The 16,014-nt window shown below is 37.1% G+C and overlaps 1 protein-coding gene across 1 annotated transcript in view; it reads right to left on the minus strand.

Annotated features, from left to right (window-relative positions):
- Nucleotides 1-16,014, minus strand: part of SYNE2 (spectrin repeat containing nuclear envelope protein 2) — a 206,446-nt gene that overhangs the window by 135,188 nt on the left and 55,244 nt on the right. Inside the window, exons 26-34 of the mRNA XM_070942446.1 lie at nt 13,446-13,593; nt 11,680-12,239; nt 11,137-11,313; nt 9,650-9,800; nt 6,105-6,263; nt 5,277-5,438; nt 3,748-3,849; nt 1,621-1,821; nt 157-328 (exon numbers count right to left, since the gene is read on the minus strand). Of these exons, the coding sequence (XP_070798547.1) occupies nt 157-328; nt 1,621-1,821; nt 3,748-3,849; nt 5,277-5,438; nt 6,105-6,263; nt 9,650-9,800; nt 11,137-11,313; nt 11,680-12,239; nt 13,446-13,593 (1,832 nt within the window). The remainder of the gene's footprint in view (nt 1-156; nt 329-1,620; nt 1,822-3,747; nt 3,850-5,276; nt 5,439-6,104; nt 6,264-9,649; nt 9,801-11,136; nt 11,314-11,679; nt 12,240-13,445; nt 13,594-16,014) is intronic.

The raw sequence follows: 16,014 nt of genomic DNA on the forward strand, positions 1-16,014 counted from the left end.
TATTCTGTTCCTTTCTGCGGCTCCAAAACACTTTTAGATAAAGCAACTGTCAATTCAGACTATTTTCCCCTGTTAAAATTTGCTTTTAAAGAAAACAGAGACCACTTGAAATTGGCAACTTAAGAAAAATAAAAATAATAATAACTTTTCACTCACAGTTAAGGAGATTTGTAAAGTGATCCTGAAATATTTGTTTTTTTGAATTAAATAAGTCAGTGATACTTGTCAGCAGCTTCTTTAATTCAATAACATCAGGGTTCAGATAGCCTGTTCCTTTCTGAAGCAATTTCACATGTTGTTTTTGATGAAGAATCTTCTGATGTATTTCCTAAATAAGAAATGGAATATCATTTACATATCGACAGAAAACCTATCTAGAAATAATTTTGGTAAGCTAGGTCCTAGAAAGTCAAGGAAATCACGAACATTAAGGATGCTCAAATGACATTGATTAGCACCTTTTTAAAGAAGTTGCATTTTTTCCTGGGAACATACAGAGCCCAGGAAAATGGCATTCTGCCATAAATTACAAGGAAGGGGGAATGAACCAGTTAGCCATAAATTGCAAGGGAACCAGAATGAATCAGCCTCCAAGGACACCTGGCCTGGGAACCGAATGTGAAACTGTAGTGAGAGGTGTCAAACATCCAAGCTGTTCCCAAAACATCCAAAAGGCATCCTATTGGACACTGATGGACTGGTCAAGGGGGGAGATGAAAGAAAAGGGGGGAAAGTGTAACCTTTGCGTGGGAATATTCAGATCAAGCTTTACTTTCACTGCAAGCACTTAACTTTAGTTTCAATCTCAATTTCAATCATTTCAATCAAATGGAGTCAAGAGTCTTTCTTTTCTAAATGTTCTAAGTTGGGGCAGATCTGACATATTTTATTTAAAGATATGACAAAAGATATCATGTGCTTATTCCCACAGGCTATGCATCACGCCTTCCCCTACTGAATTTAAAACTCTGCACAGTCATAAATAATAGCAATCATATAAATATACAATTACCAATGTCCAAATGTAATAATCTGGCAATGCTGACAGAAGAAAACATGATTTGATTTGATTTTTAATAAATTTTTGAAGCTAGTTACAAACCTCAGGTTATGTTATGTTCATATGTACTGCTAAGTAAGATTTCAAACCAAAGCTTGTTGAGTAAGTTAAAATAACCCGACTATGACATAACACAATTCAAAAATCACATTATGGCTTAGTATTTATGTGTGAATATTGTCCAAATATAACTGGATTGTGTTAAGCCTATGTACACTGTTTTTTTTTACTTATATGCCCATTGTGGTTTAATGTTTTGTAAAAACTCAGTCTCTGAATCCTGGTTCATATTAATTATGGTTGAGACTGACATTGACATAATGTTTAACTACTGTGAAAGGCATCAGGAGAATGGAATACAGGAAATTCACATGGAAGAGAGTGATGGAGCTCCTAATTTTTTGATCCCGTTCAAAATCCTGTGATATCTGCATCAACCATTGAAATTCTGTCATGTCATTGTAAGAGCAGTTCAAAATATTATCTTCAGATGGAATATCATCTGCATTGCCAAACAAACTAAAGATGCTTCTTTATGGTATTGTATATGTCTGAAGTACCTCCAATTTTGTAAAAATCTCCAAGGGATCAGAAGGAGATAAAGCTTCCAGAAGTGATTCTGTCATTCCGATTTGAGTCTTGGCAAGATCAAGGTCTCCTTTCAGCTCTGTTGTACTGCCATTGACTTCAGTGGGTTCTGACTTATTTGGTAAATGCTTTCTTATTACCTCCATTTTGTTCAAAAGAGAAGATTTAATAACCTGAAAAGGAGAAAAACAGATGCCACTTTAGGAGTTTTCATTGACTATTTAGTACAATTAGTATTTAGTATCCCTAATACAGGTCTCCTGTGTGAGCAGGGGGTTGGACTAGATGACCTCCAAGGTCCCTTCCAACTCTGTTACTGTTACAAATTTGAGAGAAATATTGCTATACTTATCTGCCTTTAAATGACAATTTCCTTCTTTTTTGCAAGAATTGATAAATATATTTCATATTTTAGGTATACCCAAGATTTATTTAAAAGGTTGAAACTAGTTGTTACTGAAAAAGGCATTCCATGTTCAAATTCTTTTCTGTTTTTCTCTTATAGCCAGTAACAATGTCTACATGATAACATTACAGTGTAAATTTCCTTCACTCCAACATAAAATCTTACCATCTAGTGAGTTTTGTTTCAGAGGATTAAATCAAGAAATTCAGTTCTAATTAACAAATGAAGGCAAATATATGTGTCCCAGGATAATATTGCAGGATCTAATCTGGGTCGGTCACTGGGACCAGAGGTTTTGTCATCCAAGCTTTTGGACTCATCCTGGAACCTATCTTCAGGGAAATTCTCTGTGTTGTAATTAAAATTGCCAAGTTTGTTTTCATAACAATATGTTTGGGACCATGTTCTATCATAACCTACCATTCAAATGAGATGTTGACCAACACCATCACAACTAATTAGGGGCAACAGTCACTGCCAGAAGCAACAATATATGTGCTTCAGGGCAAAATATTTCTTCCTTCAGAAAAATCATTTCTACTATGCACTACCACTACTTGTTAAAATAATTTCCCCATAACTTCAGTAGAATATTTCTAACATTTTCTTGAGAATATCACTGAAAATATTTCCCTTCTTTCATGGCCTGCAAAGGAAGTTGTAAAAGTTATGCAAATGTTTTGTTGCAGTCTTCCCTCCCCAAAATCTAATTTAGGTGCTAAGTATCTTTATTAGTGTTATACTCTTTTCTGACATGCAACAGAGAGAGGATTATGAGAAATTTCCCTTTCTACACAGGTACTCAAATGCTTATGAGGAAGGCACTCCACACACACACAGAGAGAGATGCACATACTGAGGCACAAACACACTTATGGTTTCCCTAATTGTAATTGCCAGGCACTTCTGGCAGGGCAAATTTCCAGAGATTTCTGTTTCTCAGAGTGTACACAGAATTAACCTATGTCCCAATCCTTTTAATCTCAACTGAGATGACTAGGAGGGGAAAAATAACTGAATTAGAGCTCCTGCATCTCACTGTTAAAACTCCAGAGACCACTAGATGGGACCATTTTCAGCCTAGATATGAGCCTAGCTAATTCCTGACCCACTCAACCTTCCTCACTTGAAGTTAAACAGCAAGGAAGAGGTATTCTTGAGGATTTCTTCCTATAGTCATATAGAGAGAATTAGACCTTCTTAATGGGTGAAAGAAAAAAAATGAACCTTCTTCATAGGACTCAGGAAGACCTCTAGATATAACGAACAATCAGATGGTGCCAGTTTGTATCTTAGTGGTTTTAATCTGGTAACATAGCTCAGAGACTGGAACCAAAGATTCTGTTATTTCCAACATATCACAGCACTTTGAGTCAGTATCAGATAGTCAGCTTGAAGAGAAGTAACAGAATGGAAGATATTTTCCTTCCTTCATCATCCTTCCTTATATCCTTGGTCGAGGAGAGGAAACTAAAACAGTGATGCTGAATACCATCTGAAATAGTAATTACCCTGCACTGTCCAACTGAGGCAGTGGGGCAGACCTGATGGCAAAAGAGACCTTTACAATTGTGCTTTATTTTCATTATTGCAAGGCAATACGAAGAGATAAAAAATCTTTTTTGGACAACAAAGATAGGCACGCCTGTTATATTAACCACAATCATAATTCTTGTTATTCCTCCTCTTTCACCTGTAGTTCAAGTGGGGGTTCACTGCCGTTAAGAAGATCCTGAATTTCATCCACCTGTGTATCAAATTCCTCTAACTTTTTTTCTTGGAACAGGACATCGGCCTGAGAAGATACAGAAAACAAATTATGTACAAACTATCCAATTATAAATTTTATTTTACCAATTAGTATTGAATATGACAGACCAGGATATACCCACCTGGTGTTCAGTGTTTCTATTAAAGTATATGTACCTCTTCCATTATTAATTTGCTTTTGTTTTTAAGTACTTTTGTTTTTATTTTTTATACCACCTGGTGTTGAGTTGGACAACCTTTTCAACATACCCACCTGGCATCTTTGAAGAATTACAGATAAAGAAATGACTGAAGAGAACTTGACAAATATTGTTATTTGTATACCAAGGCCCTGAGGATAGTCCCTCATAGTTTGGTCATACTTGTGTGCCCCCCCCCCACCTCTAATCCTATTCAAATAAGTCCTTAAAACCTGGCTTGGACTAGAATGGTTGATAAGCACTTTGAGATATTTGTGGTGATGGCATTTACAGAATGTTTTGCATGATCTCTGTACTGTTCTATTTTTAATTGTTTCATGCTGTACATCACCTAGAGTCAGGGTGCAGCCGACAGCCTATAAATGTAATAAATAAATAAATAGGCAAAATATAGTCTTTTAGATGGCTACAGTTCTCGAAATCCCTGATTGTAGCCTTTCTACATGTAGTTAAAGGCTTTGAAGTTTTCACAAGGAAGGCAAAATAATATCCATAATATTTATCCAGTTACATAATGTAGCAGGGATTTAATATAGTAATATAATACTCTATTGGTCTCAAGCTATTTACAGTGGTAGATTACACACTTTGCATATCGAAGGCCCCAAGATCAATTTCTGCCATCTTCAGGTACGATGGAGAAAGACTGCTATTTGAACCATCACAGAGCTACCACCTCAGAGGTATCATCACTAACGTAGGTAATACTGAGCAATATGAGGAAGTGATTTGACTGAAAATAAAAGAAATTTCTCATGACAGACAAAATATTTGCACTGGATTTCTATTCCTTTTTAGAACAGGCTGCATCTTAATAGAAGAATAGTAAGATTTTGAAGATCTCATATTAAATTTTGTTATAACACCTACTATCATTTCGAATTAAAATTCCCTTTTCATGATAAAAATAGCTTTTCAAATATATCTTTTTCATCTCTGCATCTCATAAAGAAATGCAAGGTATTTTATGAATGAATCTTATCATTGCATTCAAGCAGAGGAGAAGAAAGCCAGTATATCAAGTGGGATGTACATATAAAGGAACAATCCTGAAGGCAGTGTTCATGGTGATCAATAAGGAAATGAAAAAAATAGCAGAAAGGGTGGCACTATGGAAGAGAGAACAAGGAGGAACAAAAAAAACAGAACTTTATATCTTGAATCACAGCTTGATGGCATTGCCCATTCTTCATCTAGTTTAGAAAAAGTTGCCTGCACTTATGGAATGACAAATAATCCCCATCAACAATACCTCCAGTTCTTCCAATTCCTTTTCAGTCACGTTCCCATCATCTAAGTTCTTCTGCACTGTATCTAACCATTCGTCAATCAAACTGGATATGTTAAGAAGTTTGTCCCATAAAGCCAGAGCTCTTTCCAGGTTTTCACAATAGCTTTCAGTCCGTTCATTGATCTGGAAGAAGGAATTATGTTTTCCAAAAAAAGAGAAAGAAACAGAACATAAAGCTTTCTAATCAAGCAAGAACATGAAGTGAGAGGCAAGGTAAAATGAAGCCAGACACAGAAACAAATAAGGGGAGGGAAGTAATCCAATGTTCCCATGGGATACAGCCAGTTTCTTGCCAAATATGGCTTTAAAGATTATCATATCAAAGATCACAATAGCTCTCCAGACTCTAGAGACAGGTTTGGCAAGGTGGCTTGGTTTATTAGATGGAATCTTCTCCCAATAATGTGTCCTAACTGGTTCTAGTTAGGAACTGCCTGGGCATATTCATTAGGCAGTCAATATCCTTCTCTAGCTTTTTAAAGCATTGGAGTAAGACATTCTTAAGATCTACACTCATGGAAAAACTCCTGGTTGTGCTAAGCAATATAAACAGCACAAGACAATATTGCTTGTTTGTTTACATCTTTGAGAATTATATCCAACAAGAATTTGCATTTCTTTGCGTCCCACTTTGTTTTAAGCATGCTCCGATTATAACTCAAATTTCCCTCCTTTTAGGTTCCTCATCATGCTAAATTTAATTTAATTTACTTTGAATAATATTTGGAAGTCAAAATTAATTATTACAATGAATGATAACCTGGAACATAGTTAGCTTATATAACATACATCCAGCCATCGGTCCACAATAGCATTAGCCTCATTCTCAAATGGGGGCTCCTCAAAACTCTTCATTTTGTTCACTTGAGACTGAAGATTTTTGCACATTTGGTTTAATCTATCAACATCTTCAGAGTAACTGTTAAATTCTTCCTTTGCCATGTTGACCTATGAAAAGATGAGAATACCCATTTATGAACAAGTCTGTTTGCATTTGTGGGAAATTCTACAGAGTAAGAAACTTGTCAAAATGGAAAAGGAGAGGCAATGTGCTGCCTTTGATTATCAATATTTATATTCATTTCAGCATAAAACAAGAATGAGGAAAAAAGTAATGGAGCTGTGCTTTATTATAAATTTTCCACGTTTTAAAAAATTCAGTTACTTTTTATCAAAAATTAAGTCTATTCAAATATTTTAAACCTTGGGCAATATTCTGCTTCCTTTTTATGCAAATGCTTTCTTTCATTAACTTGCATAATACCTATATCTCAGGTTTATTTGTTGGCTTATTCATCTTCTTTTCAAATATATGGACTCGCAATTCTCCTCTCACACATTTGCCATATACTGTTCATATAATATTGAATTATACTGTCAAAACTATGTTGAAAGCAGGATCTGTATTGTTAACGGCAAATCAAACCTCAAATATTTTGTTCTATATAATAGGGGTCCCCAAACCCCCCACCCCAGTCCATGACTAGTACACCAGTAACTGGGCTGCGCAAACAAGTGAAGCCCCATCCATGGGATGCAGGCAGCACACGAAACCACGGCCACTCCAGTCCATGGAAAAACTTCTCACCGCGGAACCGATACCTGGTGCCCAAAAGGTTGGGGGCCTTCGCGACATTAAAATAATAAACATTGTTTTTCAGGTAATACAATACTTCCTTTGATAACGACAGTTCTTTCCAAAAATAAATCACCCATTTTAATTTATAGAATTGTGTCACCAAATTTGTGTCTCTGAAACTTGCAAAATAACATTTTTATTTTCCACTTGGGACTTCTGAAGTGGCTCTTTTTATGCCCCCAAAACGCACAAACACAGGCACTGGAGCACTGACCTTTACCACTTGGCAATTATAAAGCTTTTGTTAATGACAGATTTGTTCCCTGTCAGACAATACTCTGTTTTTAGTACATTCCAGCTAGACAATGAGAAAGTAGGACAAAGGTTTTGAAGCAACAGATGATAGACAACTTGTCCTCTTATTCTTCTAACAGGAAAAAAATGAGCATGAAGCTCTACACACTTTGGAGAAAAAAAAGAATTCTGATCAATTTCTTTCCTCAGAAATGCCAATGCAGAATTGAGCTAGATCAGGAATGACATGGCAGACCTGTGTTTTAAAGGCCAAAGGCCTTTTAAAAAAAACAAACCCACAGCTAAGGACCCTCTCTTTGCACCTGTGAATTAATAAACTGGAAATATAGCAACTGATGTGTGAGAAAATGCTCATGGTATTGTTGAATCCAAATAAAACAATCTTGGCAGAAAGGAAAGATACATCAGTATTTGGATTTTGACTCTTATTATTAATTATATTATGCATAAACTGGGGAGAATTCTAAAAGACCAGGAATGAGAAATCTTTAGGCCTTTATTTAAGTACCAAAGATGCAGAAAGAGATGTCAAGATTTTTCTGAAATGGAATGACCCATTTCAAGTCCTCTTTGAGGTAGTTAAATCTTCAAGGCAAGTAAGGTAACAAGCATATATTATCAAATTCTGAATCATCTACCTCTTTTCTTTATATATTTTGTTAATGTTGACATTGTTGCCTATTGATAAACTTTGTTTCCCATTCAAGCATGGAAATATTATTGACATACTCAAATATCTTAAACAGATAGTCCTCAACTTACAACAGTTCATTTAGTGACCGTTTGAAGTTACAACGGCACTGAAAAAAAGTGACCTATGGCCATTTTTCACACCTATGACCACTGCAGCATCCCCATGGGTCATGTGATCTTTTGCGACCTTCTGATATGCAAAGTCAATGGGGAAGCCAGATTCACTTAACAACCGTGTTACTAATTTAACAACTCTGGTGACTCATTTAACAACTGTGGCAAGAAAAGTCATAAAATGAGGCAAAATCCACTTAACAAAGTCTCACTTAGCAGCAGAAATTTTGTGCTCAATTGAGGTTGTAAGTCAAGGACTACCTGTATTAACATCTTGTTTCAGAGATATATTTCATGTTTTATGGAAAGTTGGGTACCTTTGAGTAATTCTTCCTCTATCCTAAAGTAAGGGCTTTGCATGAAACTTATCTATATCTTAATCAACAGGAAGCTTTGCCTATAGATATGGTAACAGCTGAAAAATCTCAACACTTGCAGGATGAGGCCTGGAAGAAGCACAAAGATTGTTGGCTTGGGAGCTTTGTCTCCTATTTCCCCATGGAGTGTTGATGGCAACACTGTGCAGAGGTGGGGCTTCTCCAATGAATCACTGCTAAGAAGATTGTGTTCCATAGCAGAGAAGATTTGTTTTCAGATTGTCTCTGCGGCAGGCTGGGAGGAATGCAATTGGTGCTTAATAGGTATTAGCCAAAGGGCACCAAGCAATTCATCTCTGGACTGTAATCTACACACATTCATAATTCCCATTTCATTAGAACATGCTATACAGACTCATAGAATAGGATTATTAGGATTTTATCTTTGTTCACTATGAATCTATAAGTTACTAGCTGCACTGCATAGGCAGCAACAGGCCAAAAAGACACAGTTTCTGCCCATAAAACACAGCGTTCTTGAGCCAGACACTGGCTGTTCAATCTGAGGATAATATTCTGAACTGAGGGTTTTATAGGGTTTCATGACTAGGGATTAGACCAGGGGTGTCAAACTCGATTTCATTAAGGGTCGCCTCAGGGCTGTATTTGATCTCGGGGGGCAGGGGTGGATTGTGGCCAGCTTGACATCACTTGTGTTGGGGGTGCCCGTGAAAGAAAGGCACCATTGCGAGCTCCGTTTTCATCTGGAATGGCCTCCTGCGACCCTCTGTCAGCAAAACGGAGCTCGGGGCGGGGCGTAAGTGACTCCTGCAAGCTCTGTTTTTGGTTGGAACAGTCTCATGCAACCCTCTGTCAGTGAAAACAGAGGTTGGGAAGGCTGTGTGCTGCCTTCACAAACTCCGTTTTTGCTGGCAGAGGCACCGGGGGTCGGTCCTTCACTGTTTCCAGAGCAGCCCTGCAGGCCAGATTTAAGCACCCCATGGGCCAGATCTGACCCACAGGACTTGCGTTTGTTGCCCCTGGATTAGATCTTTGTGTCAACTGATGATATACTGTACCTAAGCAGTATATAACTGATGATATACTTAAAACATTAAAGCAGTGATCAACAGTGAAGGAGGAAAAATACTTATGACTAATTGCTAGGTCTTTGTTTTAAATGAAAGCCTTCCAGTTGTCAATGCATTGTCAATGCATTGTGCCCCCATGCCCATCACCGAATGCTACATGGTGTTGTTCATTTGCTCAGAACAGAGAAATAGTTTCCTATGTACAAAAATTCTCTAAAACTTCACCTTAGCAATTATCTTCTGCAGGTTTTCTTTTCCCATGTAAGAGGCTTGCTGTGATAGGGCATTTTCTTGCTTCAGAATAATGCTAGTCAAACAGGTTTTGCAGCTTTGATATTGCTTCAAGAGTTCCATTGTGCTTTTACAATACTCACGCCTATAGAAGGGAACAAAGCCAAAAGAAAATTGAAGACATTTACAAACCTGCCTAAAATTAAAGAACCTTATTTTTGAATGATTATGAACATGTCAAGGAATCCAGTATGGCCATTCAACTCCAAAGTAACTAAACTTTCACAAAAAGGAGGAAGAAAATTAGTGCCCTTTAGGACTAAACTAGGGATTACATGCAGGAATATTCTTTCATATTTTCATATACCATCTTAGAGGAAAATTAAAATTAGAATCATACTACATAAGGAGAGGAGTTTTAACTGATTTCTACTTTTGCATCGCCCACTCCTAAGCTGCTGTTCTAGTTATGATAGATGCATATGATAATTGCCATCAGTTTATTATGAAGATAACTGACCATGTAAAGAGAAAAAGAGACTATCTATGTCTACAATTGGGACTAGCAACTTGGTCATTATGCAAGGCGGTTGTTAAATGAACACACAACTGTGCTTATGATCTTACTTCAGCTTACAGGTCTGTAAAAATCCTAATGGTGAGAATAGATTATAAAGTGTTTTTTTTTTTCATCACAGTTATAACTGCAAATGGTTACTAAACCAGATAGTCACTAAATGAGGACTATTTGTATACATCACTGGCAGCAGAATACTTACATTGTATTTATTAATCAAATTTTTATAGCTGCTCATCTCTCTAAAAGTGACTCTGGACAACATACAATAATCAAGTAAAACCACAAATATGAAAACAACACATATAAAAATGTAACAGTCCATAATTAAAATAAATATTATAAAAACAAATATACAAAGTGAGCAAGGAGAGGATAAGAATGGCCATGTCAGAATATCAAAGTAGGAGATCCCTTCTTGAACTCTTCCAGTTAGAATGCAAGGAGGAGGAGTTTTCATTTTTCCATAGTGAAAATTTTTAATTCCATGACATCCTACTTCCTTACCAACATAGAGTGTTTCCTACACAGTTGATTTTTCCCACAACCAGAAAATATGGCTTGTTCTTGGCTTCCGATAACTGAATTGTTTGTAATAATAATTGTAATATTGTTACAATAATTGTAATAATTTTGATAAACATAAACAAATTTTCATGAGTTCTTTAACTTCCAATTAAAGGAGATATAAAAGGGAAGTTATGTGTTCCAGCATGAGTGATCATTTATCTCTAATTTATTGCAATGTGTGAAGATGGGTAAAATCTCAGTCTACAGCTGCATGAAATATAGCAGAACAGCATATATATAGTATATAGTACAGTCCTAATGAAATCTATTCAGAAGTAAGTTTTATTGAATTCCAGTACTTCCTTGGAGACACATATATAGAATTGTGACCTACTTTTCAGTAATGGCAAGTTTAGTCTTCTTCCATAGGTCCTGGGTAAATCTCCACTGCTGACTGACTTCATTCTCCTGGGCTTTTGGCAACTGGGAAAATTGACTAATTTCATTCAAAGCTTTCATTTCTGGAGCACAGCGATCCAACTTCTTCCACAGTTCATCAAGCAACTTCAACCTATATTATCAAGAGAAAAAAATAGATTGATACCTTATAATTTCACTGTGACTATTTTGATATTCTTTATTTTAAAATACTTTGATTTATTATGTCTATGGATATTCTCAGTCATCCAGGTAATGGTTGTCCCAAAGGTGCTTTTTCAGGAGGCAACTGGACTTTCTTGTTAGAGCTGAAGAAGCTTCTTGGATGAGAAGCGAAATGTCTTCAAAGAAAAACACGAAAGTCCAGCTGCCTCCTGAAAAATAAACCTTTCAGATTTATTATGTTGTATTTTATCATTATTCCAGTTTCAAGAAGGGCTTCAACTTCCACAATTCCCAAACATAAGATCTAAGAATTAGTGAAAAAAAGTTTTCTCACCTTTGCGAAATAGCTGGAATTGTTGGGTCCCTCAAGCCTATCACATTGATTGAATCATATATATCTTGAAGATTTTTAAATAACTCATTATTCCTCAAGGAAAATTCTTCAGTCTTTTGATTCTGAGTGGCTTCAGAACCAATAGAGGGGTATTCCTTTACAAGTAAAGCTGCTACCAACTCTTCACAGCTCATCTTTTTTTCACCGCTTTCAGCTTCTACCAAATAGATATGAAGTTGCTTCAATTTCTCATCTAGAGATTTGGCCTCTTTCTCCATGTGAGAAACCTCCTGCATTGACTGTGGAGACCAGCTCAGCGACGTAGAGGCATCCATAGAACATTGAATATGTCTCAGGGAAGCCAGAAAACTTTCAAAATCTTGTAAAACTGTTTCAATGGCTTGAATCTTTTGACTCATTTCTTCTAACCGTATTTTATACTCGCTGATCATTAAACCAATGGCTTGCCGATCTCTTTGGTCAATTGTCCATCCTGCAGGGCTCTTTTGTTCTTGGCTGTTGCATTGTTCAATACAATTTGATATAGATGCCTGAATTTTCTAAAAGAAAGAATGATAGGATCAGGGAAACTATGTTTTATGCATATTATTAACTACAATGCTATTATACTTAATAAATCTGAGGAATGAGAGATGGCTCTATAGCAAAATGTTAGGCCGCATACTTTTATTTAGAAAGGCAGAGGTTGAAAATCTGACTTCTCTAAGTAAGGCTGGAAAAAATTCTGCCTGATAGTCTAAAAAGCTATTACTGGTCAATGTTGATGGACCAACAGGTCAACTTGATATAAAGTATTATAGTTTCTTATATTCCTAAGCACCACATCTACTTTTGTAGATGAAAAATGATAAGCAGACACATTTATTTTTCTAGGGGAATAAACAGATTTGGAGGAAAGCACTTAAAGAAGTTTTTGGGCCATAATAAAAATTATAGCATAATTAAATTTAACTTTAACAAGTTTAACTTTATTGTCATTGTATGTATATACACAGTATACCCATACAATAAAATTCATTTAACACCCAAAGACCAGGCCCAACACACATAAGAATCCCCAAACACACCCCGACCCACCAGAAATTCCCCGCCACTGAACCACCCAAACATCCACACAACAGACCAAGTAATGCTGTCCAACAGCTCACTGATGGTGGCCCTTTAGTTCATTGTTGAGTGCAATTATAGCTCTGGGATAAAAACTATTCAGAAAATACAAAGTAAGAAAGACTCAGAACCTCTCTAACACATTCCCTCAGAGGAAAGTGGCTGAGATTGGGAAATTGAACTGAGAAAAGAAGAGGCTTCAACAGTTCTGCTTCCAAGTTCTTTTCTGAAAATTTCTTTTTGCAATTTTGCACTTAGGATTTCTGTAAATATACCGTGCTTCCCTGAAAATAAGACCCTGTCTTATATTTTTTTGAACCCTGAAATAAGCACTTGGCCTTATTTTCGAGGAAGTCTTATTATTTTGGGGCGAGTGGAACAAGATGGGGCTCCTCTTGCCATCTTACCTGATTTCCAGCTCTGTGTTTAAATATTTTCAGGGAGGGCTTATTTTTTTGGGGGGGGAGGCTTATTTTAGCGCAAGTGCGCAAAAGCCCGATTGGACTTATTATCAGAGGATGTCTTATTTTTGGGAAAACAGAGTAGATAATGCTCTAGAAGAATCTGGTGCTAACCTATTGAAGATGGCTAGGTGTGCTTTGAATTCCAAAGAAAATTTTGACATAATCAGTACAAACCTTCAATTTCTTGTACAGAAGATCAGTTTTACTCATCACACAACGTGGAATGTCTCTTTTACAAAGCTGTTCTTCTGATCTGCAGAGTAAGACCCACTCATTTTCTATTGGCATAACAAGGGCCAAAGCAGCCTTTAAAGATTCCATCCTGCAGGGGAGCAAGGGCAAAATGAACAGGACATCACTTAAGAAAATGTCTCCACATGTTGTACAATATATAAGGACAGAGTAGTTCTTGACACAACTCTATGAACATAGAAAGTGGTTTACACCCAAGGATTTCTGTTTTTGGCTTTTTCATTAAAGCTCATAGGTCTTAGCTTTTGAGGATCAGCAGGCTTTGTAAAATTTTGACTAAAATTTTGAAAGGTGGAGACTGAGATCCCCTAGCAACTGGACTGTATGCTGATTGGACCATGTGACTGGAGACTCTGGGAGGAATTTTACTTTTAATTGGGTGAAAAACCGGTGGGAACATAGAGCCAGTGTTTCAACAGGAACGTGCCAATTTGATATGTCCCAATAAAATGTTCTTTGAGAAAATGGACTGCCTCGGAATTCTTATTGAATGGAATGTATTACTTGGAACCTTGATATCTAATCTGATATGTTTGATATCAGTTACAACAACTTCCCTTAGAAGTTCATAGTGATGCGGCAACTTAAGCACATCTTTGTTATCTTCATTTTTTGAGAATCTCTGTTGTTCCCTTTCAAGGCTAGATGAGTATGATTTTTCTTTTTTAAAAAATTGAGACCTTTGACTTCCGGTGGCACCGCAGGCACCGAAGACACTCCTTTTGCGAGCACCAGCTCCGCAATCTCGTAAAGCCGCTAGAACAGAGCAAATCAGCTGTCTAGCAGCTTGAAAACTTTCTTCCCGGGAAAAGGGAAGGAAGAGAGCAGACGGGCGTAGGTAGAGCTCCCCAAGGAGCCCCAGGAACAATTCTGGGGCTCGAAGGGTGAGAGCTCCCTGGAAGCCCGACAGAGCCCCGGATCCGGGACGTTTCTGCTTTAAGCAGAAGACGCTGCGACCACCGCTGCAAACAACGCTTGGAATAAACATCATTCGGAAGCAGGCTGAGCAAACTCAGGAGAGATCAGATTTGCAAATACTGAACTTTAACTCCAAATGTGTATTACTTCCTTCTGACTCATTAAGGGGAGAAAGTGAAACCAAGATGGCGACTGAGCTTTAATGGGACGTGAAAGCGAAAGTTAAAAAGGAAAGTTTCGTTTAGCACTGGTAGCCTCTGTTCAAAATTAGAGATTTTTGCTTAAAAAAAAGAAGAAGAAGAAGAAGAAGATTAAAGGCTAAAAAGACTACAGCAGTGATTTTTTTAAAAAAGGATTGATATTATTTAAAGACTGGGAATTTTTGGATTTGGTGGATTTGTTGTTCTGGCTGCTGAATAAATTCAAATTGGAAACTAAAAATGGCTTCAAAACAAATAAAGACTATTGTCCCCAAAAGTGCTGGGAGCTCGCCAGCTCAAACGTCTAAATTGCAATCTCTCTCGGTTCCAACGGAACCACCAATATTAACACTTGAAATGTTGCAGGAAGCCCTTAAAATACAAGCCTCTGTTACAAAAAAAAAAAATTACTTCGGTGTTTGAGGATAAAATTCGAGATGTTGCTGAGGAGATAGTTCAAATTAAAGAGATTATTCAAAAACGAAAACAAGAAATTAGAGAAGATATTATCATGGCAGTTCAAGGTCTGGCAGGCCATATTGAAGCAATAGATGAAAAAGTGGAAGAAATTAAGCAGTCTAATGAGAACTTGGAAAATAAAATGGGAGAGGTCCAGAATAAGATGGAAAGAGCTGAGGCCGATGTGATAATGATACAATATAGAGATATGGAATTTGCTTTGAGAATAAGAGGCCTCAAAGAAAATAAGCAAGAGAATTTGAGAGAGATTTTTTCAGAAGCATTTGCACAGATAATGGGAGATCAAAAAGCAAATCTTGAATGGCAAATTGACAAAATTTATCATGTCAATTCATGGGTTGCCAGACAGAAACATCTACCAAGAGACATTGTAGTTTATTTTACAAGGAGAATACGCAATGAAATCTTACATGTCACCCTTAAAAACAAACTTCAAGTGCAGGGGCAGGAGGTTTTAATACTGAAAGAAATCCCCCCCAAAATGTTGAGAGCCAGAAGAGATTATGCCTTTCTGGTGGAAGAACTGAGAAACCATCAGATACAGTACAGATGGGAGGTTCCAGCTGGACTAGTGGTGAACTATTCAGGAGAAAGATATTGTCTTAACTCAGTGTGGAAGGCAAGAGATTTTTACACCAATGTACTAAAGGCTGGATGCCCACAGTCCCCAGAAGCTAGAAGGAAGACGGAAGCAGAGGGGGCAAGAAAGGGGGAGAAGGAAGAATCGCTGGCACAGGCCCAAAGGGGACCTTTGATTACTCAAGAAGTTTTAATACAACTTTCAACTACTGCTCAAGCTTTGGAGGTGTTTGACAAAATAGAAGAACCTAAGGATCAAAGACAGACCCGAGCGGCAGCCAAGCATCAAGAAGAATTAAGACTGCAGCAACTAC

This window comes from Pituophis catenifer, unplaced genomic scaffold, assembly GCF_029215685.1.
Source record: "Pituophis catenifer annectens isolate HBS135680 unplaced genomic scaffold, rPitCat1.0.hap2 SCAF_1, whole genome shotgun sequence".
Lineage (NCBI taxonomy): Eukaryota > Metazoa > Chordata > Lepidosauria > Squamata > Colubridae > Pituophis > Pituophis catenifer.